The following is a 26,515-nucleotide window of genomic DNA, read 5'->3' on the forward strand; positions in this document are numbered from 1 at the left end:
CCACCAGAGTCGTGAATTGAATATTCATTTCTCTACCATAAGCCAAAGGTGTTTCAGAGAATTTGGCAGTACATCCAACCGGCCTCACAACCGCAGACCACATGTAACCACACCGGCCCAGGTCCTCCACATCCAGCATCTTCACCTCCAAGATGGTCTGAGACCAGCCACCCAGACAGCTGCTGCAAACCAATGCATAACCAAAGAATTTCTGCACAAACTTTCAGGAACCGTCTCAGGGAAGCTCATCTGCATGCTCGTCGTCCTCATCGGGGTCTCGACCTGAGAGGACCAACACTCCACAGGCCACAATCAACAACCTGATCAACTCTATGCAAAGGAGATGTGTGGCACTGCGTGAGGCAAATGGTGGTCACACCAGATACTGACTGGTTTCCAGACCACCCGGACCACCCCAGTACAGTGAAAATGCACATTTTGGAGTGACCTTTTATTGTGACCAGCCTAAGGCCATCTGTTCAATACCCATGCTATCTGATCAACATCTTGATATGCCACACCTGTGAGGTGGATGGATTATCTCAGCAAAGGAGAAGTGTTCACTAACACAGATTTTGACACATTTGTGAACAATATTTGAGAGAATTAGGTCTTTTGTCTTAGATCTTTGAGTGCAGCTCATGATGAATGGGGGCAAAAACAAAACTGTTGCGTTTATAATTTTGTTTAGTGTTTTCAAAATTAGTTCATTTTATTCTTCTTGAGAAAAAACAAAAGGAATTGTTTTCCTGTTTTTGAATAAACTCTGATACGTCCTCTGTCCTCCGTCAGGACGTCCCTAACCACGGTTTCCGTCCCGGTATGAAGCTTGAGGCTGTGGACCTCATGGAGCCCAGGCTGGTCTGCGTCGCCACAGTGACCCGCATCGTCCACCGGCTGCTGCGGATACACTTTGATGGCTGGGAAGACGAGTATGACCAATGGGTGGACTGTGAGTCACCGGACCTGTACCCGGTGGGTTGGTGTCAGCTGACCGGGTACCAGCTGCAGCCTCCTGCCGTTAATGCAGGTGACACACACACACACACACACACAGCAACTGAAACTGGAGGTTAAAGACAAGACAAGTATAAAATATGTAAATCACATGTTGTCCTAAACAGTCACAGTTTCAGGTTGGGTGATTTTTAAACTTATAGACATAATAAAATGTGTGTGTTTTTGGTTCAGGTTCCAGAGAAGCTGCATCCAAACAAAGGAAGAAATCCCAGCAGTACAAGGGACAAAAGAAAAGTACGTCTCTGAAACCTCCAAACATTCAGATGTAAGACAGTAACTTTTAAATGACACCGAATATAAAATACCAGTTTGACAGTTATAATATCTGTATGTATATTTAACTGTCAGTGTACGTCAAAGAAAACCTCTTCTTGTATTGAACAATGATCATTCAGTTGATTTATGGAGCCCAGGTGAGTTGTCCTTCCTCTGTTTGTTTACAAGGTGATATGTTTCGATTCCTGATTTTAGATTTTTTAGGGCCAAAGCACGAAACGTGCGAGGTCCCTATTGAAACGTCTTTCTTTCTTTCTTTCTTTCTCCTGCAAAGTAACCCTTATTTTGGGGGCCTAAACGTACTCAAAAACTCACCAAACTTTCAAACAATTTCGTATTTTATGGGTTTTGTGCATGGGTGTGATAAAATGGCTCACTAGCACCCCCTACAGAGCAGCCCCCGGACTAAGTGTAACCTACGTGTACGAAATTTCTGTGGTACTTGTATCATGTCCAGACGCACAATAAAGCCTCTTGGAGTCATAGCCTAAACCCAACAGGACGTCGGCCATTTTGGATTTAATGGTCATTTGTGGCGATTTACACACTTTGTACTTTAACGAACTCCTCATAGGGAATTAGTCCGATCGACTTCAAATTTTCGCTGTGCAGTCTAAACCCATTGATGATTAAAAGTTGTACAAATGGTTATTACCAGTTGACCAGTTTGCCCATGGCATGCTGTCAAAAATAGATAATTCGGCATGAAAGAGGAAGTTGTTGTAACTTCAGTGTACATGCTCACATCTGCACAAAACTTTACGTGCTTAACAACAGTCCCGCCCCAAGCACTTCTGCATGCCAATATTCAGTTATAGTCGTAGCCCCAAGTGCTATGTGTCGCCACAAAAGGGACACAGGAAGTGATGATTAATACCTTTGTTCAGCGACTGAAGCACGTGGCAAATTCACAGCCACACTGGCAGAGCTCCAGAATCTGAAACACGGCCGCCTCATAGCTTGACACGCTACACGTGTGAGGGCCCGCCCAACGCTGCTTTGCAGCTTTAATTTGTTTTTCTTTTTTAAAAAGCTCACGAGCGTATTGGCGGTTTCACTGACTTTACCTTTTTCTTCTCTCAGAGAGAAAGTTACCCCTCGCTAAACGACCTGTCAGCCTCTCCGGCGGCGTGGTAACGGGTGTCCCCAGGAGCCTATCAGGAGACGAGAACGAGACGCCGCCAAACTACCCATCACCCCCTACTCCTGCCTCAGCAGCACAGCCCCCCTCTGCTGACCCAGACAGCAGTCCAAACACCGAGGGGGGGCCAGGTATACACACAAACACACCGTTGTAACATTCAGCGGTGCAGGAAATACTCGGATCCTTTACTTTTATCTGGACTAAAACCACACTGTAAACGCTTGTTGTCCAAACCTCAACGCTATCAACCAACATTACAGTTATTATAATCATTCAGATGAGAAGCAGCAAATCAGTCAGGAAATGATTAATTTTTTCTCAACTGACTAACTGTATAAACTGTTGGTAGTTGAATTTATAACAAACATTTTATAAACTCTTTATTGTTTTGAACAAAAATCCTAATGTGTGAAGTAACTAAAGGTGTCAGATAATTGTAGTGAAGTAAAAAGTACAATATCTCCCTCTGAGATGTGGTGCATTTGAAGTAGAAAGTTCAAATTTGAGGCACTTTTACTTGAGTACAGTACTTGAGAAAATATACACCACGTGGTAAGAGCCAAATAAAAGAGCTGTGAGCAAACACTCTTTTATTGTGTGGACAACTGCACGTAGTACATTTGCACATTTTATTTTAATTGGTTTGTGATTTTATTAATTTTCTAGTATTTATCAGAATCATAAATGCTTTATTGGTCCCCGAGAGGAAACTCTGTTACAGCTGCTCATGTTGCTAAAGAAGGCATTAAAGAAAATCAAAATAATAATAAAAAGTTGGCAAGCATTTAAAATGATAATATACATGATAATTATGATAGTTTGTTTGAGGTTAAAGCTGAAACAAAAACAGGCGATTGACAGAAAACTATTTTGATCATCAAATTATTATTAAAGTCAATTTTACAGTTAAATATATGTAATATTTCCTGCTTCTCAAATGTGAGGATTTGTAATTTTCTGTGTCTCACACTGTAGTAAATTACATTTTGGTGATCCTGCTGAGAACAGTCCTCCTGAAGTACCTCTTTTGTTGTTTGCAGGTTCAGAGATTAAAGACGAGAACCTTGAAGGAACAGAGTTACCTTCTAAAAGGACTGAAACAGAAACCAATGGATCTTCTGGAGAATTCTTCATCAACCAGGACCAGTAGGCCCCATCCATCCATCTCTGCCTTTATCTATCCATCCATCCATCTGTTTACTAGCTAAGTAATGCACTTCAGAAGTCATAAAGCATATTGGGCTTTTGTGTCCGAAATTGCCTCCATGCCTCCATCTTAACATACACCAATTAACATACTCCTCCTCAAGTCTTTCTCTTGGTGTTCGGTCAGACCAGAAAGTGGCACAACAAAATTCCTCATCACAAAATCCTAGGTTGTGTTGAAAGCTTGTTGATGAAGTTGAGGCTACCGTTTCGTAGTCTACATTCTTCCCACTTTGTGGATATTTTATAATTATTTAAAATATAGCTTTTTTAAGATAGAAGAAGATTTTTTCATCCCCAAAAACGAAATTGCACTTCCTTAGATCCTCATTTTGGGAAATATTTTACAGACAATAAAATTGAACAGGTAACTAAATAAATAAAAAATATGAACAAGTTGCAACTATGACCTAACGATAACGTAGCGATAACGATAACGTAGCGATAACGTAGCGATAACGTAGCTGGCAAGCTACTGGGAAAGTTTTAGTGCTAACCAGCCACAATAGCGCCTTTCTAGTCTTTACGACCACTAAGCGTTTTTACACTACATCACATTCACCCTTTCACTCATTCATAAACTGATGGCAGAGAGACTAAGCCAACTGCACATCAGAAAGGAAATGAGATTCATACATTTACACCCCGATGGCACAGGAACCAAAAGCAATTTGGGGTTAAGTGTCTTGCCCAACCATCGACTCTCCGGGTTAGTGGGAGACCGCTCTAACCCGGAACTAAAGCTGCATAGAGAGCCCAAGTCCGTCCCTTCCGCCCCATGGGTACTCATTTCGGAAAAAATATGCATGGGAGTCAACAGTGAGACACGATTTACGTTTTAATCCCGCTTGAACTGTGTCCTGAATTACAAACATGATGTTTGTCAGATTAAAATATAATTTAAGTCGAGAAAGTCGCAGTTTGTTGTAAAACTGTTGGAAGTAACGTTATAAGACTGTGAAATTACATAATTACAAAGACCACAAACCCAAAAGTCGCGCATGTGACGTCACAGCTGTTTCTCTCATGACTAAAGCTAACGTTACTGAAGCTAATGAAGTGAACTGAAGCTAACGTTACTTAAGCTAACGTTACTGACTCTAACGTCATTGAAGCAAAGGGCCGGTAAAGTAACATTTAGTTTTTTTTTAAAACCGCTCAATGAACTACATCTCTTGTCTAGCACAATATACGTCACCAGTATTTTTAGCACTATAATGCTAAGCTAACGTTTATTGATTGCTTGCTACTACCTTGCTAACTCCACGCACAGATGTATCTCACCTGATGTGTTTAATCCAACAATTCCTGGTCCTTTCATCATCATCATCTTACACATGGAAGTTCTTTGATGTTATCTTCACTAACGTTAGCTTCAGTCACTGGGTGAACAGTTATATCACATATCCAACTTTTGGGTTTGTGGTCATTTACATATTTTCTTATCCTTCGACTGTTTTACGACAAAATGCAACTTTCTTCAATTAAATTATCTTATAAACTAACAAATATCATGTGTAAAAAATTTGTTGTATTGTGAAATAAGGTCCCATGGTGGTCCACCCAGAAGGGGCGGGACTTATGTTCTCTACAGCCCACCAAGCTGCTAACTGCCACATAGCTCCGCAGTCTAGAAGTGTAACAGAGCTAAAGTGTTCGCTTATCATCACTTTTTGTTATAAAAGTGTTTTTAATCTGTTTCATTTAAAACTTCAGGTTTACCAGCAACAATAGACCGCTAAGCTAACTAGCTTAGTCGCTAACAGGATAAAAAGCTCTGTTTATTTAAGAGATTATGTATTTTCATGTATGTAATTTCTTTTGAAATGAATTGATTTTCAGCTGAAATTGTCATTGATATTTTTTCCCAAACTCCTTCATGTCATAATCCTTTTTTGTGGCTTTCCCAAAAACAAAATACCCTTTCACAGCTACACGGGGGGGAAATATTGCTCATAGACTCTTCTGAATAAGCAAAAAGGGCAAAGAAGAACAGAATACAGACGCAAATAAAGATAAAGAAGAAGAAAATGTGGGCAGGTATGTCGGTGGGTAGATAACATGATGAGAAAAACTTTTGTATGATGAATTTTTCAACGCCAAGATCTTTGTTGTTTGTTTGTTTGTTGTACGTGTTTACATGGTGTTTTCGAGAGTCAAAACTCTTGACGTAAAAATACTGGATGCTGTGTAATGTCATGTTGAGATTAGCAGTCATTTAAAAACTTTGTGTGTGTTTGATAATGTGAGTGCTGTGGTTTGGATTCTGGATTGCTGAGTTTTTAGGACGCCACAAAATAAGAAACCAGCTAACAAGAGCCCACAGCAGTTTAACCGTTTTTGTTTTTTGAGCCACAGTTAAAAAGTCTGCATTTTTATAGAGTCATGTTCAGCAGGTCAAAGTATCTGAGATAAGAAATAATGTATTAGCTAGAGTGTATTGTTATCTGGTGTTCAGCATCAGTTTGGTGGAAAGTTTAAAATCAGCCAAAAGTGTGTGAAGTTTTGCTGAATCAAAATTCTTCTCTTAATCAGAAACAAACTTTTTTGTTCCAAAAATAAGTTCAGTCATAGCTACAGGGCTCTGTCAGAGTAACTGTAATAAATAACTTGTACAAAAAATTGCAATAAGAGATCAATGTAGATCTGAGTATAGTTTAAAAATTCCATTCTTGTGCCAGTATGATATTTGAGTTTCCGGACCAATGAGAAAATAGTTCAACACCTCATAGTTCGATACCATTTTATATATATTTAGGCATTTACCAAAAAGTCATAACACTTTATATAGAAAGTTTAATGTTGTCTTCACCCAAGCTATAAAATATGATATGTTAATATAGGCCCGAGTTCAAGATCTGATAATCAAACTGACTGCTGAGAAGGTCAAGTATCGGAAATTGAAGCCAAATATTTAGTCATATTCTTAACATACCGTAAAACTTCAGTTAGACGCCTGTCCTGGTTACTGGCCTGGTGTGGCTACATGTTTTGACAAATAATCGCAGGTCTCAATTAGAAGCCTGGTTTGGTTTTTATAGAAGTTAATTGAATGTATAAAACCTCTTAAAGCCCACCGGGTCACCTGTTTAAGCATGGCTGCTTAGACTGTGCACACTAATATATAAACGTTTAAACTTGTGTCAAAACAGACATACTACACAGTTACATCAGTTAGATTCTCTACAATTCAATCGTTCAGTTCATTTTTAAGGGAGCCTTGAGCACCAAAGTATAATTCATTAAGATTTACTGGTATGGTAAAGGAATTAAAGTCCCAAATAAAGGCCGGGTGAGTTCATTGTTTTAAGCAAAGAAAAGCCTGGGATACTAATTGGAAGTTTTGCGGTATTCATAATGACTTGTTCTTTTATCAGGTAATTCCTGATTTCCTCATAATTTTAGCAGTTTTTAAGTTTGGTGAAGTCGTGACCACTCACGGGGCTAATTGGTGAACAATTGTAGCTGGATAGCCAACAGCTAACACGCTAGCCAGTGGCGAACATGCTAGTAGTAGTAGTAGTCACAATAAGTGTCTTAGCTTCTCTCTATTTTCTCCGTATTGTTAAGTTTACTTCCCTTCTCAGGATTGTAGATCATTTATTCATTAAAGAGTTACTGAAGAGGAAAAAATAGCTCTCCAAGCTAGCTTTCTCGTTAGCCCAGTTGCTAACGGCATAAGGATTTATTACTAAACAGATTACTAAAGAGCAGTTTGGATGTTAGCAACAAAGCTAATATGACATGCCAGCTTCCTCTCTTTTTGACTTGCCTGCATACTTTGTAGAAAAAAATGATAATGTCTTTCCAATTAAGGTATCAACAAAAAAATTACATTGGTATCAGTGCTGAAACTCGGGTATCGTATTGTCTGGTATTTAAAACCTGGTCCAACCTTATACTGTTTTTGATACTCAAATCAAACACAAATTGATTTTTAATGTACAGGTGCATCTCAAAAAATTTGAATATCATATCAATCAAAACTTCACCTTCCTAAAATGTGTTAGAATTTCAGAATAAAAAAAATATAATCACAACGAACTTTTCTACAATGTTCAAATTTTTTGAGATACATCTATAGTTTTTTAATATAGAGTCACACAAACACTGAAGTTGATGAAGAAATTAAATGCACAGAGTCAGACTTCCTTCGATAAATAACAAAACACTTCTTGGACAGCTAAGAGTAGTGATGTCTTCACATGCTAACTATAGATACCTCAATAAAAAGTATATTAAATAATGGATATGAATTAATATAACAATTAAGAATATTTAGTATTTCATTGGAAAACAAAATTGCATAATATGGTGTAACAGAGATCATTAAAAATAACTGAAGAGTATATTTGATTTAAAACATTCTAATAATAAAGATTTTCAAGTTCTAAAAACTGGTAGATAAATAACAGGTTTGTTATAAAGTTATTGAGTTACAGGTTCACAAAGAAATCAGAATAAATATGAGTTTCAAATTTTAATACTACAGTATTATTTTGATTCAAGTTATTTATCATAAAAGGGAGGGTCTTGCATTCACTAAAGGGAAAAGATGTTATTTATAACTTCCGTAACCGTAATGACTTCAGACTTTCCCAGCTGAGTTTAGCTGAAACATGTGTGTGACAGCACACACCTGTGTGACAGCATGCTAACGTGCTAGAGCCAGCATGTAAACATGCATTTTAAACAAATGTTTGATATTTACATGCTGAAAGATTTAGCTGGAAAGGATTCCGTAATGTTACAGTTATGTCAATATACACTCCATCACCCATTCAGTTAAAAAATGATGAAAAATCATTGAAGAATGCATTTCTCGTTTTTGGTGTGATTCTTGGCTGCCTCCCGCAGACTTCATCACACACATTGGAACCACGACATTAGATCTTTTGGGGCTGAGTGTGGGACAGAAGGCTACGGTGACTGCACTTTTTCTAGCATATTGGCAAGTCTGTGTTAGCCTTCATCTCACAGCTGTGGCTGACAGTTGACCATTTAAGGAAACAAGGCTTTTCGTTTTTCAGGTATCATGTAGGATAATAAAATGCTGAACAGGTGTGAATTTCAACCCGCCATTTGCGCAATGTCACCAGACATTTCACCAGAATCATAAGAGTGCTGCAGGGATGATGTATATTTGTAGGTCAAACAGAAAGTTAGCGTTGCACTGATTTCCCTCGACAAAAAGCCAGTGGGATTTTTCCACTGGATTTTGGATTATTGCAGAAAAATTTGCTCTGTGGCAAACAAAAGGTTATTATGCTTTCAAGTTTTGATCAGCAAGATAATCCTTCTACCACTTTTATTGTTTTTAAAACGTTGAAGCAATCGCTAGAAGTAAAGACAAGAAAAGAATTTCCAGGTTTTAGGACTTCTAGAGATCCCAAGTCCCCTCCCTTCTGCCCCATGGGAACTTATTTCGGAAAAAAAATTTAGTCAGTCACGAGAGACAAAGTTTTAAAATCCTGTTTGAATTGAGTCCTGAATCACACATATGACTTTTGTCAGTTTAATTAATAATTTAATTCAAGAAAGCCGCAGTTTTGAAACAGTAAAGTAACATTTAGTTTTGTGTGAAAAATGCAGTGAACTACATCGCTTGCACAATGTACGTCAGCAACATGCTAGCGCTATAATGCTAAGCTAACGTTCATTGCTTGGTTGCTACTAACTAGGTAACTTAGCTGTGTTCCAGGCACAGGTGTATCTCACCTGATGTGTTTAATCCAACAACTCCCGGTCCTTTGCTCGTTTGACTCAGTGACGTTTGACTCAGTGACGTTAGACTCAGTAACGTTAGCTCCAGTCTTTGACGTCACATATGCGACTTTTAGGTTTGTGGTCTTTGTAATTACGTATTTTCAGTTTTATACTTTTTAAGTTTTACGACAAACTGCGACTTTCTTGACTCCAGTTATCTTTTAACCTGACAAATGTGTGTAATTCAGAGCACAATTCAAAAAGGATCAAAAAATTTCTTGTCTCTTGCTGGCTACCGTACGTGTTTGTTTTCCAAAAATAAGGTCCCTGGCGGTCCACTGGAAGGGGACTAACCTAGGCTCTCTATTCTTGCAGCACTCTATTGGGTGTCATCCTCTTAGGACCAAGAATGTATTAAATTTCATGAACTAAATGTTGAGACACAAGGCAACAATCTTATAAGCTTTCAACCACATCTTGTGGCCCTTCAGAAGTATTACATTTTAGAAAAGCTCAGTTTGTTGCAAAGAAAAATCAATAAAGAGAAAAGATGCTTTTAAAGATAGTATATATATAAAAATATATATATAAAAATAAGTTTGTTTATGTGGACAAAACTGAAGAAAGACTTTTGAAACGTGACGTGTTCTTTCAGCGTCAGTATCACTTGATTTGAATCTGTGATGTTCAGTGTTAGTTTTGCCTGAGCTTGTGTATATCTGAATATGCCGAGTTTGTAGAGACAATAAGATGGCAGTAATGTGATTTATAAATGCCATGAGGAAATGTTTCAATTTTTTTTCAATTTTTTGAATATCGACTATTGGGTAGTTTGTGTGCATTTGATTCAAACACCAGTCTCAACCTTGTTTGTGTCTCTGGATGCGAACTTATCAGTGTTTGTAGTAATGTTTACCAATCAAAACTTCTCCAGTATCATCAATGATTAATCAAAAGCAGGTCCAATGGCCTTAAAGGTCCCCAGTTTACACATAGCTAGCAGTACAACTACATCAGAGCGCAGAGCTACAGTGTAAGCAGCAATCTAATATAATTAGTAGTGTTAATTTCATCAATGGAAACTATGACCGCAAATATTAGTATACCTTTTTGTCACACTAAAAAATAGACTAGCAAATTTGCCAAAGTAACGTTAAAAATTGAACTAAAACTATACTGGTTTAATGGAAAGTCTCATTTAAAGACCTGGTAAAAACAGAACCTTTCACCATCCAAAAATATCTCTTCAGAAGTCGATTCAGCCATTTAGACAATTTGCACTCACATTTTCAGTTAACGTGTACGCTAGTAGCTAATATTACTCCTTATCTGACTAAAACAAAATCTAAATCAAGTGCCAAAATTACCATTGAAATTGTAAACTATTTTAAAGTAATCTAAACCCTGGATGCCCATTTCTGGGAAAGAAAATGAAAAATTTAGACATGATAAAAATAGAAATACTCATAGGAAGTCAGTTTTACTTAGAAATTTCCAATCATATGATTTTTAGAGCCCAACTGATATAAAATTTTTAAGACTGATACCAATTTTGATATTTAAGGATTTTAAAATACGATATTCCGATATATTGGCCGATATATTTTTTTTTCTTCTTTTCAGAAACACATAACATAAACAAAGATTAGATTATCTCTAACATTTGTTATGTGTAGTTATGAGACCTAACCAAGATAACGTGACGTATTGCAGTTTGAAATCAAACTTTTTTATTGTTTTAAATAAAATAAAAGTACAGCTGATCAATTCAGCTGATTGCTGTGTTTTGTGGTTCCAAACATGTGTGTTGCAGAGCGCCCTCTAGTGGACAAACTATGCAGCGGAAAAACTCATAAGAAGATTGAAGAATCAGTCTCTGTTTCTTTTTTAATTGTCATTTAACCTGCTTTTATAAACAGCAATACTGATTTATGTGCAATTAGCTCATATCAGTCGATAATATTGGCACGCAGATTTATTGGTCTGGCTCTAATAATTTGAATATTTCGCTTTCCAATCTTAGATCTCTTAATTTTTACTTAACTTATTGTCTCATCATTCTTACATCTAACTCAAATTTTTGACTCACTATTACATACTATCTTACAATCTTTACTAAGTAACTCCAGATTTTGACTTTGTAGCTCATAATTTTGACTTAATATTTCATAACTTAGACTTTTGTTTTTGTCATTTCTAAATTTTCAACTGTTTTCTTGACAAAAATGAGCTTCCACACTAATCTAATCTAGGTGCCTGTTTTCCAGGAGGGAAAGGCATGATCATAACGCACGAATAAAGTGCTATAGGGCTCACAGTGTAATCATGAGTAACTTGCGTGTGTTTTAAACTCGACAGTGTGTGCACGCATCAATCCGCACACTCATATAGTAGCTGTTTTTCTAAATTTCACACTTGTTACTGGCACTACTGTGTGTCGTCTGTTTGTGTTTGTTGTGTATTTGTCCGTGAGTCTCCAAAAATGTCAAACTGTCTCATTTGTATTATGGTGCTATCTATTGATGATATATACACATTTGATAAAGTTTTTATGGAGTGATTTTGACAAACTGTCTGTTGACTGTCGACCCCGGTGAGGAACTTGTATTTTGGATGCAGATTTTGTCTATTGGAGAAAATTATGTGTTAAGGGTGAAAATATCAAAGTTTATGGATTTAAATCCTAGAATTCTGCAATGTTCCTCGTCAGTTTGGGATGTTATGTGTGTCTGTCAACAAAGGAAAGGAGGATTTCATGGGTTTTATAGGTTTTGTGGGGGTTTTAAAGGGACTTACTAAAGTGGCAGTGTTTTCTTAAGACTGTGGTTTGGGATAATGTTTCAATGAGTCTGGAAGATCAGCTGTGGTTGCTTTTGAAACCAAGAAAGGATCATTTGCTTGTCTAACCCTTGTGTTTCGTTTCAATTTTATCTATTCTGATTCTGCTTATGGAATCCGGTTCTTATTGAATCAACATTTTTTGGAAATTTAGTGACGGTTCCAACTTGGATCTGGTTTTGAGATACCCAACCCTAATAACGAGAGGAAGTTGTAGTTCGCTTCATGCTACTGACAAAAAGCTTTACATGGTGGAGTGCTGAGGATGATTTTTTGGAGTCTCAGTCTGAGGAAATAAACTGCTCTCAAGTCTGGAGATAATTTTAACTTTTAACTTGACATAACGAGAAAATTCACAAACCTGACTAAACTACTAGCAACCACAGCTGCTCTCTGATTGGGCTGCGTTTGTCCACATAATTTGAATTTGATCTTCCTTCCGTAAAGCTCATAATCAAGCTTCTGTATTGTTTTCTTGCCGTTGCAGACGTGTCCGATCTGTAAATGTAGACTTTGCAGTACTTCACAGGTAGCCTTCAAAACCTGCAAGACCGAGCCAACAAAAAAAAAACAACCGAATTTTCATGAAGCTAAAGTTTGCAGAGCCAAACCCAGACTGATAAAGTTTTATTTATTTGTCTTTAAACACATGTGCCATTGGATAAAAGAAGTTGAGATTTTAATCTGTGTTCGATACTGTTAATGTCCATTTGGTCCACATGTTCGTGCTGTGAACATGATGTTAACTGAGCTCTTATCAGCACATACAAATGTTTAAAAAAAATCTATATATATAGATATAAATCTATATACTGTACGTGTATGACAAATGTAGTTATGTACTGATGTTAACTTTCATGAAGCTTTTTTTTAATACATTGTGCAATTTTTGGCAGCATGATTGTGAAGAAATTATTACATTTAGATTATTCACTTTACATTTTTATGCAATAAAAACTGTTCCGAAAATAATGATTTTTGAAGTTAGTATTTTTGCTTATAACTGCATTATTTGTCATTTATTTCAGTGGTTGACTGCAGAAGTGAATTTGGTAAAACAAATGAAACATGTTTGACAGTACAGTGAGAGGTTTTGGTTTTTTAGTCAAAATAATCCCCTAATGTTATTTGTGAAGTGAATTTTCTTTGATGATATTTGTTTTGCCTGGCTTCTTCATTATATTGTTTTAGAGCTGGGCGATATGGCCAAAAAAAACCTACATTTTGTACACGATGACATTTTCAAAGGCCTTTTCCCCTCAACAGTGGAAAACACTGATGAAACTGGTTTATAGTTTACACCAATCAGCCATAACATTATGACCACCTGCTTGTCTCCCTTTCACCACTAAAACAGCCCTGACCCGTCGAGGACTGGACTTCACTGTGTGTTCTGACACCTTTCTATTAGAACCAGCATCAATTTCTTAAGCAGTTTGACCTACAGTAGCTCGTCCGTTGGATCAGACCACATGGGCCGGCCTTCGCTCTCCACGTGCATCAGTAAGCCTTGGTCGTCTATGACCCTGCCACCGGTTCACATCTTTTCCTTCCAGTCATCTAGCCATCACAGTTTGGTCCTTGTCAAAGTCGCTCAAAGAATGTTATGGCTGATCGGTGTATATACGGTAATAAATGAACTTGATGACCAAGGTTGTAAACTAAACTGAACTAGCAAACCTGCATAAAAACTAATTAAAACTAAACTGAAATTGAAAAACAAGAAGTCAAAACAAAAATACAAACTAATGAAAAAGGCTAAACTACAATAACATTGCTGATGACAGCTTGACTCAAGTCTGGAACATAGATGCCAACGGAGAGCTAATTAATTACAGAGGTAAGCGTGACTATCATCAGTAAAGCTGCAGTATCAGAAGTCAGATGAAAAAATCACTGACGCATTAAAGGTGTAATCTGCTCCTCCCTTTCAGGCCTTTTAAAGGAAATTCATGTCATGTCAGATCATCAGCAGACCACCTGGGTCTGAGTCCGAGGTCAGCAGGATCCCCAGATGCTCTGGACGATTCAGTCAGCTGCCAAGGAGGGTAGAATTCAGCTGATGGTCCTGTATGAGTCTGTTTTTCATTCTGAGCCAAATGACTGAAGCTCCCGTTGCTGATATTTAGCCAGAAACAAAGTTTCCTCCCCCGCCGGTGTTTTTGGCCCACAAGCAGTAAAACTTTGGTGTTAACGTGTCGAGATAATCAGATTCTACAGTGGATTCATTTCAGCCAGGTAAAGGACCGCCCTGCTAACCCAAATACTCACTAGAGCTCCAAATGTCTGAAAAAAGTCCCCCAAAAATGCTCTATTTCCTAATGTTTGATTAACGTTTGTTTTTAGGAAATTACTGATAACCTCTTATTTTTTGGCACACTTACATGCTAACATGCTATCATTAGCATCGAGAATGTCTGAGAGTAGCCTGTCATCGACTTGTTGGTGGTGCCAAGTGAAAAGTCAGCGGTGCAGGGGGAGGAGTAACTAGTATAAATTGGTGTATTAATACAATATTATAACATGAAATCAGTTTAATGTTAGTATTATACCAATATATTTATAGGTTACACTGTATTTGCCTACAGATAGTTTATAATAGGCCTATTAGTAACAATTCAACAGCTTTATGCCGACGCTTGGATAAAAAAAGCACCCAACCTTCTCCAGACTGTCTCCTCTGGTGGAGAAGGAAGGAACGAGTAGGGGGGCTTGTGAGAAGTGACGGTACACAAGAAAAAGTTCAGGTACACCAAAGAGTGAAATGTAGAAGTGCCCACTTCAAGCATCGTGTTTAGGCATTTTTTATACTGCGCCACGTGCCGCTGTTGACAAGCAAGCTGCTGCTCTGTCTGTTGGCTGTTGCTGTGGTGCTGAGGGGAATGATTGACATGCAGTTTGACCGATGTTTGCGTAGAAGACGTGTAGGCCTACATGACCACCTAAGAAAGCAGAAGCCGAATCCCGGACATTTTGGGTGATTTAGAAATCCCGGCCGGACGCATGTTTTAGGTCCCAAAAAGAGGACATGTTCGGGGAAAACAGGACGTGTGGTCACCCTAGCTTTGGGTGTCCAGATGTCCCTGTTTTCCGCGGACAGTCCCCGGTTTTGGTGGCCTGTCCTTGTGATACTTTAACGGTTCTTTTAACAGCATAATCACAATTGTGGCCAAACAAGTTTTTGCATTTTATAGTGTAACCAGGTCTGACCTTTAGGTGATTAAAGGCAATAATAGACATACGCTTACCAAACACATACTGTAATCCATCGGCAACAACAGGCTTCTAATATCCTTGTTTACATTTAGAACACGAAATGTAGCCTATAACTAACATGACTTACTGCAGAGTTATATATAAAATAAAGACATGATCTCTTTTGCAATTAACCTTATGACTCTACATTATTTAACTTGCTTTACCTGTTAAAATACTTTTAAATGGCCAAAACAACACATAAAATGCAGTATCCTACTTACCAGAAATTGACTGCAGCCTCTACATATTGACTGAAAGCTAGTTTCTGAGTTATGTTTGACAGATTATGAAACCGAAACTATCATTATTTCATATATTATAACATATTTTTTTTATGAAATACTGACCACCAAACCAAAAATGTCCCTGGTTTCCATTTCAGAAATCTGGTCACCTTACCCTAGCTAAACATCAGCATGTTAGCATAGTGATGTTAGCATTTAGCTCAGAGCAACTAGCTGCGGACTCAAATAGCAGAATATATAAACAAGCTTTCAATAGACAGAAACACTCAGACTGTTGTTAACATGAGACTTTATTGATAAGCGCTACATGTTTGAGATTGATTAGTGAAAACCAATTCAGAGAATCGACTGCAGGGACAACGGGTGTAGTGGGGGCGGGGTCAGTGGGGTAGGCGGGGTCCAGTTGGGTGTAGTTTACTGGTTGGTGATTGGCCGGTTTACTCGTACAGGAAGGCCTGGGCGCAGGGGGTGTAGCTGACGAACTCTTCGGCCTTGAACCACAGGTCGACCTCAGTCTTGGCGTTCTCCAGGGTGTCGCTGCCGTGGATGATGTTCCTGAGGAAAGGAAGAGGAACGTTAGAGGATGGACGCCGGTGATCAATATCTGTAAAATCTAAAATGGCAATTCTTTTTTTAATTATTGAAAAAGGGCCTTTATGTTGGCTTTGTGAGTCAGTTCTTTATCTAATTCCTTCAGTTCACTTCTTGTTGCATATTATGGAAGGTTGTTACTGCCAGATTCAAATGAAAGGGTTGAATTTAAAGTTAAAGTCATCATTTTTACTTACTCATAGTGACTGAATAGTGATTTAACTTACTATTTCATACTTTTGTCTTTAAAAAGTCATAATTATGAAGTAAAAGTTCACTGACTTTGAATAATTTAAAAATCCCAAATTGGATTTCAAATTTCTACTTAAATCATAACTTTGATTTAAAAAGGACAATCTTGGCGTCTCATAATTTCAACAACATTTTTACATTTGATTAACAACCAGAAGTCAATTTATAAATTGTATAATTTGACTCAAAACAATTATGATTTTGACTTAACTTTGAACTTTAAAATATCATAATTAAAATTTTTGATATCTGTAATTCCTAGCATTTTATCTATTCTTCTATTTTTGTAGTGAAACATGCTTCCACAGCAAACAAAAAATCAATCCCTATTTAGTGTCCTTTATTATTATTATTATTATTATTATTATATGTTGAAGTTACGTTATTTGTCAGGCTGAGACTCAACACGTTATAGAAACATCTGAAGTATTTAATAATTCACCTGTTTGACAGGAACGAAGTTACACAACACAAATACAGGTTTTTAAACCGTGTAAGCACGTGTTCATCATCATATTTACCATCATAAAATGCATGAATTAGACTTTCAGTGGAGTTTAATAATAATGTTGCATTGAAAACAACAACCAAAATTCTTCCTCACGGTTTGTCGGTTTATTTTTAGATTTCTGCCAATAATTGATCCCTCTAAATGTACCCCATGTATTCCTAGGGCTGGACAATAAAACAAAAACAATAATTATTGCGATACAATTTTTTTCAATAACAATAAAACAAATGCTCAATAAATATTTAATACATTTTATTCACTTCAATCATACACAAATTAGGACTGAATTTTTTTATTAAGATGTTTTATTTTGTTGAGGAAAAAGGACTGAAAAAAGCTTTTACTTAATTTTACTTTGTGAAGTGATCCACTGTTTGGCCTCAAGTGCTGACCATAAAGAGTTTAAACCACAATTAACCATCAGGTTTCAACTTTAACTCAGGAGCAGAAATCAGCCTTTAAACTTATTAACTATTGTGATAAGTATCAATATGGAAAGATATTGAACTTTTTATCATAATAACATTTTTGGCCATATCGTCCAGCCCTATGTATTCCTAAAACAGTACAGTGTGGACGACTGTTTGACAGGTGTGTGTGGGGTTAATGTCTGCTCACCTGCCGATGTTGATGCACAGGTCACCACGGATGCTGCCGGGCTTGGAGTCAGCAGGGTTGGTCTCACCCAGCATCATCCTGGCCAGCTTCACAATGCTCTGACCCTCCCACACCTGGAAACACATGAACACACTGTCACCTGTGTGGTCGGGGGAGGGATCAGGACACACGATGCAGTCTCAGCCGTTTTTGCCGTGTAAGTGGAGAGCACAGAAGTATCACGACGGCGAAGACCACGTCACGGTGATCGAAGAAATGTCGACTTAAAGAAAAAGGATCAAATGCTTCTGTGAAAGGTGAGATGTTCAGGTGGATATCCAACTCACGTCTGTGTTTTCAGTACAGAAGGGTCAGGATGGGGTTAGCCTAGCTTAGCATAAATATTTGTCCTCTTTAAACTGTCGCTGAGCCTGTCCGCCACGTTGTAAAATGCATTTCAGAAATCAGCTGCTGGGGTGAATGGATGCATTTTCCTGATCATACTTTTGTTTAAGTTAACTTAAGTGAAAGATCCGAATACTTCCTCCACCTCTGTGTCCACACTTTACTTTGAACTCGGGCTTTAATCCCGTGAGTTAAGAGGAATCTATAAGAAGTTGGCGCTCTGTCTGATCACATCCCGACTGCGTTTGACTCTGTCAAAAGAGAGAGAGACCTTGAAAACAAAGAGGGTGTGAAGAGAGAGCTGACGAAATGGAAAGAGATAAAAAAAGAGAGATCTGACAGGAGTGACAGATATGTGCAAGGCGTCTGTGTGCGTTTACTGCTTGTGTGTTTATTGTGTTTTATAAATATATGTGTGTGTGTTACCATGGCGAGGATGGGTCCAGAGGACATGTATTTGCAGAGTCCAGCGTAGAAAGGCATGTCCTTCAGGTCCAGGTAGTGCTTCTTCATGTGGTCCTCAGAGGCCTAAACATAAAATACAAACACACAGCAGTGCAAAGTTACTAAATGCGTGTACCGAAGAGGTACTTTACTGGAGTATTTCCGTTTTAATGCTACTTTATAGTAAATATTGTACTTTATACTCCACTAAAAGTAAGCAGCAAACTACCAAAGTTAAAAATGTTTACGTCACCAAGACAGACATTTTCAGATATAAAATTAACAATTAAATGAATAAATTTTGTTTGTTATTCCACTGTAGGATCACCTGATGACCAGCTGCTCTTTCAGCGCTCATTAATATTATATATAATATAGTACTCATAAAGCTTCTGAGGGTGAATTAACAGGCTGTTTCAAGGTGTTTACTGTATAAATATGTTTACTTCCACTGCTGCAGAATAACCAAAGAAGGTAAAGACAAGACAAAGTTTAGGTCAGCAAAACTGAGAAATAATGTACGTTTCAGAGATTTACAATTATATATATTATATCAATATATAACCACTTAAAGTGATTCTGCAGCAGTGGAAGGAAATGAAGCCCTGAAAGTGCCATAACTGTTGTATTATATATGAATGAGAATATAAAATGGTGAAGTACGTTTGTATACAAACTACATCTACCCAAAAGTCTGGTGAGATCATCACTGGCAAAATTAAATCTGAGTGTCCTAATGCAGCAGTGAGACGTTCAGATGGTGGAAATCTCTTTATTTTTTAAATTTATCTTGAACCTCAGCTTGAGTTCATTCTCTAGTGTCTGTGGATAACGACTCCAGCTCACGCCACTGTGGGATTAACACGCCTGACAGCTGAGTGTGTGACAGTGACACGAGTCCTTCAGCCAACAGCTGCTATCTGAGTGTGTGTTCCTGTACATCTAGCTTAGTGAGGACCAATCATCAGACTCTGAGGACTGAGGAGTGAGAAAGGATTATGGTTAATGAAAATATACCCTGAAGTCAGTCCCACTGATTCTTTTGAGGTCTAACACCCCTCTGGTGGCACTGCTGGCGTCTATATCTGCAACACCTCCACTTCCTGTCTGTTCTGGGTTACTCATATCGGTATTTAGGGACAAACATCAGGTATAATAGAAGATTTTACTGCAACATGAGTACATTCATACTGTAAAGTACATGTTGCTGATAATACTTTTTAAATGCTTGTAGTGGAGTACTTTTACTACAGTTGTCTGTGAAGAAGTAGGATATTTTTCTTTTGATCTTTGCTTTATGTTGTGTTTGTTTTGGAGTCCCTGAAAAGAAATGTTTACCTGCACGAATTTGGCAGCCACCAGCCTGAAGCCTCTCTGCTCGAATCGCTTGATGATCTCGCCGCACAGTCCTCTCTGGACGCCATCGGGTTTCACAGCGATGAAGGTACGCTCCATTTCTGCTGAGAGAAGGCTGCAGACGCAACACCACAGAAGAAAAATGAACAACACTGGCGCTCAGATAAGAAAAGAAGTTCAAATGGGATGAAAGGGATTGAAGTTCAGAGCGAATCACAGCGTGAACCTTTATCCTCAAAGTTATCCATCTCTACTATCAGCTCCTGATCACCAATTCATCATACAGGCTTAAAATCCGTCTACGAGCTGAAACGTCCCTGTGGTCTGTTTGTGTTGGACTGAGATTCTAATTCATGAACACATGAACACGGACGCTGCTGAAGCTGGACGTCATGCTAACATGCTAACCGCGGCTCTGCAGAGTCACCGAAGGTCTGAGGAAGAGACGATCTGCCCCCCCTCTCCTGGAGCCTTTGTTGACCTAAAAGTGCGCAGGAACTACTGAACCACAGGAACTAAAAATGTCCAATCTACTCGTTTCCAAACAACCAAGAAGATTCGTCAAATCAGACCCAAGGTGTAAAACATATTTTACACGTGTCACCGCCTGACTTTGCGAAAGTAAATACCTAAAACATCTGCATGTCTCTAAAATGATGTCCAATTTGCATTTATTTCCCAGGCAATAAAAACTGAAGCATTAAACTACAAAATTTTAGGACAGATTAATACAGAACGCTGAAGTACGAAACAGGATGTTTATTTTACATGTAACTGACAGATTTACTGCGGATAGAATCAGTTTGGATTTATTTTGGAGGTGATTGAAATAAACCAAACAAAAGCCCGAATATTTAAAGAAGATTTAAATTTCTTTGGGAGTTTTGTACACTTTCTGTAATAAAACAAGCAAAACTCCTATGAGATGGGCGTCCGTGGTCTAATGTGTCTCAGTTTAGGAGTCCTTGATGTGGAAAAAGGTTTTTATCAGTGTGTAGATGTTCAGAAGGTGTTGGGTGAGGTCCACATTTAAATCTCTACTTTCTAGAGGTAATTTTTATTTACCTTTAGTCAACAATAATTGTGATTGGTCGGCTTTGTAGCATCGCATTTCCTCCTGAATGTGAAATCAAAACTGCTTCTGAGTTTTTTGGACAACGTTTTCTTCTCTCTCAGCACGGACAACCATCCACTGCAAGACGACACCGGCTCATAAAGTCTGGACAAAGCTTCGGCTGCCCGGCTGTCTAATTTTACTGCCTGTTGGTATCCGTTCATGTGAAGCTGATATGCAGTGGGGGCAGCTGGCTCTGGCAGGAGAGAGCTGAGGAACCCTGAGGAAACTATTCTGTACATTCAGAAACTTCAGGGGTGGCGTCTCTAAGAGTATAATTAGGGTTCAGGGTCACATATCGAGGTTAAGTTCTGCTGATTTATCAAAGCGAATCATTCACCGTGCCCTTTTTTGTCCTGTGGGCAGCGGGAGGTCAGACAGGCGTTTGTCACCTGAACACATGACCCTCCTTACTTTTCCTCTAGCACCACCATCTAAATCTAACTGGCAGATTTCCACTGAATTTACTGAGCACAGTCATGCTCCCTCCAGGACGAACTCTTTGGATGGCCAAAATGTCTATTTTGCAAACTAAACACGCCTGCAGCCAGAGAAAAATAAAAAAAACATTTGCAAAGATTCAAAACACAAGAAAAGGAAATACAAAGAAATTAAACAGCAAATTGATGTTTTGTCCTTATTTTGGTGGTTGTTGTAAGTTGTGCAAAGTGTAAAAGTGTAAAGTGTAAAGCTCCTTTAATCGCAGTGCTTTGAGCTCTCAGAGCTAGGTTCAAGGTTTTTGGTGTGACTTCTAATGAAAGGAAAAATAATTCCTGCACATAACAAGATACCTCATCTATAAAGTGTTACCTAAAAAGGTGTCTAGCAGCTCATTCATGCACACAGACACACCAGGGAAGGAACCAATCAGGGGAGGGGGTTGGTGAGTGCAGATAAGAGCTGTTTTAAAGCACATGGTTTCTGAATCCATCACTGTATTTACAGTCACTTAAGAAATGTGATGTTTTCCAGTGTTGGAAAGTTTTTGTAACAACATCTTTGGCAGAAATAACTAAATATACAGATATATTTTAAAGCCTTTAAGTTGTATAATCACTCTGTAAACCTGTAAAGTAGGAAAGATTAGGAAAGTGCAGCTGCTTTCAGCAGGGCTAAAGTTTATAGTTGTTACCTAAATGCATGCGTTCAACTTCAGGGAAACTGATTCAAATCTGCACTCAGATGTCAAAAACAGCAGTTATTTTGTTCTTGATCTTTGTGCCATTCTTAAAAATAAAAGCAGAACTACAAATACTGTATGCTCATTCAAAAATCTGAATTATTCAAATGATATCTGATCATCATTTCACAAGATTAAAATGTAAGCCCAAAGAACTGATACTTATTTCTGTGTCAAAGCAGACACACAATGATCACCTGTCTCTGGTTTGGTCATTGAATGCACCGGCTGCACATGTGCTGCATGCAGACACGTTGTGCAGGAACAGAGAACTGATTGCAGCAGATGTTTGTGGGCTTTTAACATTTTGAGCGGTTTTATAGTCAGTAATTAAAAATCTAAAGGGATATAAAAAGACTTTGTGTGTGTGTTGATATCTACCTTGGTTGAGGGTTGAGGAGAACTTGTGAAGACGAGCTGCGGGGATGCGATCACCGAGGCCGAAGAGCTGCAGAGGAGCTCTATTTAAAGGCTTCACGGTGGGGGGCGGGGGTCCAAAAATGTGTGTGTGTTAGTGTGTTGGCGGTTTGGGTTGTGTGGGTTGGTATGGGTGGCTGAATGTGTCGCTGGTTGACAGATTTGTGCATCTGTCCTTGTGAGGACACATTTTGGTTTCAGATCTCCGGAGTGAAACAATGAAGACATTTTTTTAAAATATTTCTTAAAATGTAAGTTTTTTAATTTTTGAAAGTTATGTCATTGACACTTATAACAAGGGAAGACGTTTTCTGTGGGACATTTTTTAGACAAATAAGAGCATTGTCTGAAAGCAAGAACATTTAGTGTTGATAAGTTTTAGGATCTTTTTTGGAAAAGAAAGCCCATTAGTCTGCACAAGCATCTATAATCAGTTAACCTGCAAGCACAGCATTACATAAATCAGCCATAGAGACGAGTCCATACAGAGCTCATTTACAGATATTCAGAACCAAACACTGCAAACAATAATGTTGCCTTACTAAAACAACATTTTGAGAAACCACGTCCTCATTTTGACCCCTGTGGCTTTGCTTGAAGCCGGAGAGTTTCATGTCTGTCACAGTGTTTAAGTGACGCACGGACAGGAGATCTGAACACCTGATATCTGAGTGAAGCAGCAGATGAAGGAGTTTAAACTGAGGGCAAACCATAGCGCTGCTGACATGGCTGAGCCTGAGCCAACACACACTGACTGTGTGTGTGTGAGAGGTGGAGCTCAAAACTAAAGCCAACTGTTGACTTACTGAGTCAAAATTAGGATATTCACCTTACTTTCCACGACAACAAGGATGACACCATTGCGTTCGTTTTGTCATCCTACCTCCAGCAGAGCGGGACCTAAGCTGGCTGCTAGCTGTAATGTTAGACGATATCCGAGAAAAGATAAACATTATATTTTCAGTTTCAAGAGGCGAGAACAATTGCACACACAACGTTACAGGCATAATGTGAAGTGGTCGGAGTGTAGTCGTGCATTTTACAACTTACACCTACCACCTAAAGAAGAGGAGCCCTTGAAGCCAACTTATGGCTGAAGGCGCTAAACTTGAAGCGCACGGCGCCCGTGTGTTCATACCTACGGTTCATTCCATTTCATGGACTGGAAGTCAACTGAACTTCTCGGCTAAGATGCTCCGGTAAAGAAGCCACGTCTGGTGCTGAACAGGTTGTCAGCATATATGGGTTGAATTGCATAAGGTTACGTACGACAGCATGGGGATTGCACAGGTGTGCCTTAGGCTGGCTACAATATGCCTTAGGCTGGCTACAATACAAGGCCACTCCAAAATGTGCAGTTCCATCACACAGCACAATGACACAGATTTGATGGAGTGTGCAATCAGCATGCTGACTGCAGGAATGTCCACCAGAGCTGTTGCACGTGAATTGAATATTCATTTCTTTACCATAAGTCGTCTCCAAAGGCGTTTCAGAGAATTTGGCAGAACATCCAACCGGCTGGAACACAGGTCTATTTTACTGATGGCATTTTGAATGCACAGAGATACCATGACGAGACCATCACCTTATGGTGCAGCATGATACTGCACGGCCCCATGTTGCAAGGATCTGTATACGTTCCTGGAAGCTGAAAACATCCTAGTTCTTGCATGGCCAGCATACTCACCGGACATGTCACCCATTGAGCATGTTTGGGATGCTCTGGATCGGCGTATACGACAGCGTGTCCAGGTCCTGCCAATATCCAACAACTTCGCACAGCCATTGAGGAGGAGTGGACCAACACTCCACAGGCCACAATCAACAACCTGATCAACTCTATACGAAGGAGATGTGTTGCACTGCATGAGGCAAATGGTGGTCACACCACATACTGACTGGTTTCTGGACCCCCCCAATACAGAGAAACTGCACATTTTGGAGTGGCCTTTTATTGTGGCCAGCCTAAGGCACACCTGTGCAATCCCCATGCTGTCTGATCAGCATCTTGATATGCCACACCTGTGAGGTGGATGGATTATCTCAGCAAAAGAGAAGTGCTCACTAACACAGATTTTGACAGATTTGTGAACAACATTTGAGAGAAATAGATGCTACCTGGTAGTAAATACTTCTTTTTTGTAGACCCAAACAAGGTGAGCTCTGTAGATTCCCCTTAAACCTTAAAGTAATGAACTCTGAACTGTGATTAATAAGTCCCATCCACAAATTTGTAAATTAATTCCATCTTGGTTTATTACATGTGAGAGTTCAATGGTGAAATATAATCTGTACATGAAGGCCAGAAGATGCTGTGTCTAGCTCCCTCAAAACAGTATTTACTTCTTACAACATATTACATGGGTGAGTTTTTACACTGTAAAAATAAAATAAATTAATTACAAACGGTCACAGTTTTTCAAAATCATATGCATTAATATTACACGTGATGTTTAGATATCTTTTTCCTTATATCAGTTCATAGTGATTAGACTCTTTCAGACAGGTCGAAGTAAGACAGACACACACAGACGATGGACGGGACACTATAAGACCATTTGTTGTTCTTATGTAGTTTTCTGTATGCTTCCATTGTGTTCCATGTTTCTGGCATTACTTGTCATTTTTGATTATGTTTGGTTATTGCTAGCTATAAACAAATATTCTAACCTTCCTAACTGGTGAACTGAAAAGTCACCATCAGGCGAGTCGTTTCCACTGCACTGTGTAAATTTAACCAGCCGTGAACTTGTTTTTGGGTGGTGTTGGTGTTTTCATTTCATGAAAGTTAATTCTGTGACTGTGTGTGGAGCAGACAAACCCAGACTCGCTTGTGATTGTTCTTGGTGACTTTAACAAGGGAAATCTCAGTCAAGAACCCCCCAAATACAGACAGTTTATAAAGTGTCCAACCAGAGAGGGGAACACTTTGGATCACTGCTACACCACAGTTAGCAGTGCCTATCACGCCGTCACACGCGCTCCACTGGGACACTCTGACCAAGTCATGGTCCATCTGATTCCTGCTTACAGGCAAAAACTAAAGCTCTGTAAACCCTGTAGTGAGGACATCAAAGAAGTGGACTAGTGAAGCTGTTGAGGACCTCCAGGCGTGTTTGGACTGCACTGACTGGGATGTTTTCCGGACTGCTACCAACAATCTGGATGAGTTTACAGAAGCTGTGACGTCCTACATCAGTTTCTGTGAGGACACATGTATACCAAGACGCACCAGGGTGAGTTATAACAATGACAAACGTCTCGGGTTACGTATGTAACCCTGGTTCCCCGAGAAGGGGAACGAGACACTGCGTCGGTTACGACACTATGGGAACGCCTCTAGGCGAAGCAGGTCTGAACGTGAATGAAATCACTCCAATCCTATTGGCTTGTTGCTAGAACGGTAAGGTGTGACGGAATAACCGGAGGAGTATAAAGCACACCTGTACACACTCGCAGCCTCAGCTGCCTTGGGTCCAGACCGGCGAGGGAGGTACTGGCGGGAACGCTTCGCCCTGCGTCTAACGCTTCGTGGTTCTGTGAAGCTCCACCAGATCTTCCTCAGAGGGACCCCCCCTCTGAACCATCTCCTGTAGCAGGTCGGCTTGGTAGGCTTGAAGCACCGTGGTGTGCAAGCTCGCACCTGCCTGGCCCGCTGCCATGTACGCCTTCCCCACGAGCGTGGATGTGGTGCGACATGGTTTGGATGGTAACGCCGGCTTCTCCAGGGAGGACGCAAGTCGAGGGGAGAGATAGCTCGCAAGCGCATCCTCCACCCGAGGCATCCTCCCATAACCACGGTCCCTAACCCCCATCACATTACTGTAGTTCAGTGATCGGGGTGTGGAAAGCCGTGTAGAGAAGGGTCTGCCCCATGATTACTCAGTTCATCATGTAAATCAGGAAAGAATGGCAGAGACCGGCGTGGAGGTGGCGTGTGGTGCTTAAGAAA

The 26,515-nt window shown here is 39.3% G+C and overlaps 2 protein-coding genes across 10 annotated transcripts in view; both read right to left on the minus strand.

Annotated features, from left to right (window-relative positions):
* Positions 1-26,515, minus strand: part of kcnq1.2 (potassium voltage-gated channel, KQT-like subfamily, member 1.2) — a 219,752-nt gene that overhangs the window by 93,347 nt on the left and 99,890 nt on the right. The window lies entirely within an intron of this gene.
* On the minus strand, positions 15,966-24,372 carry LOC123961663 (nucleoside diphosphate kinase B-like). Of its 3 annotated transcripts, none has more exons than XM_046037210.1 (5): positions 24,251-24,372; positions 19,832-19,964; positions 18,476-18,577; positions 17,666-17,778; positions 15,966-16,248 (listed from the first exon to the last, which is right to left on the minus strand). In XM_046037210.1, exons 2-5 carry the CDS (start codon positions 19,946-19,948, stop codon positions 16,131-16,133), a joined length of 450 nt encoding a protein of 149 aa, XP_045893166.1. In that variant the 5' UTR covers positions 19,949-19,964; positions 24,251-24,372; the 3' UTR covers positions 15,966-16,130. The 3 variants fall into 3 exon arrangements, with proteins under 3 accessions (XP_045893166.1, XP_045893165.1, XP_045893167.1); XM_046037209.1 differs by lacking the exon at positions 24,251-24,372 and adding an exon at positions 22,525-22,600; XM_046037211.1 differs by lacking the exons at positions 19,832-19,964; positions 24,251-24,372 and adding an exon at positions 19,290-19,331.

Source organism: Micropterus dolomieu, linkage group LG22 (assembly GCF_021292245.1).
Source record: "Micropterus dolomieu isolate WLL.071019.BEF.003 ecotype Adirondacks linkage group LG22, ASM2129224v1, whole genome shotgun sequence".
NCBI classification, from domain to species: domain Eukaryota; kingdom Metazoa; phylum Chordata; class Actinopteri; order Centrarchiformes; family Centrarchidae; genus Micropterus; species Micropterus dolomieu.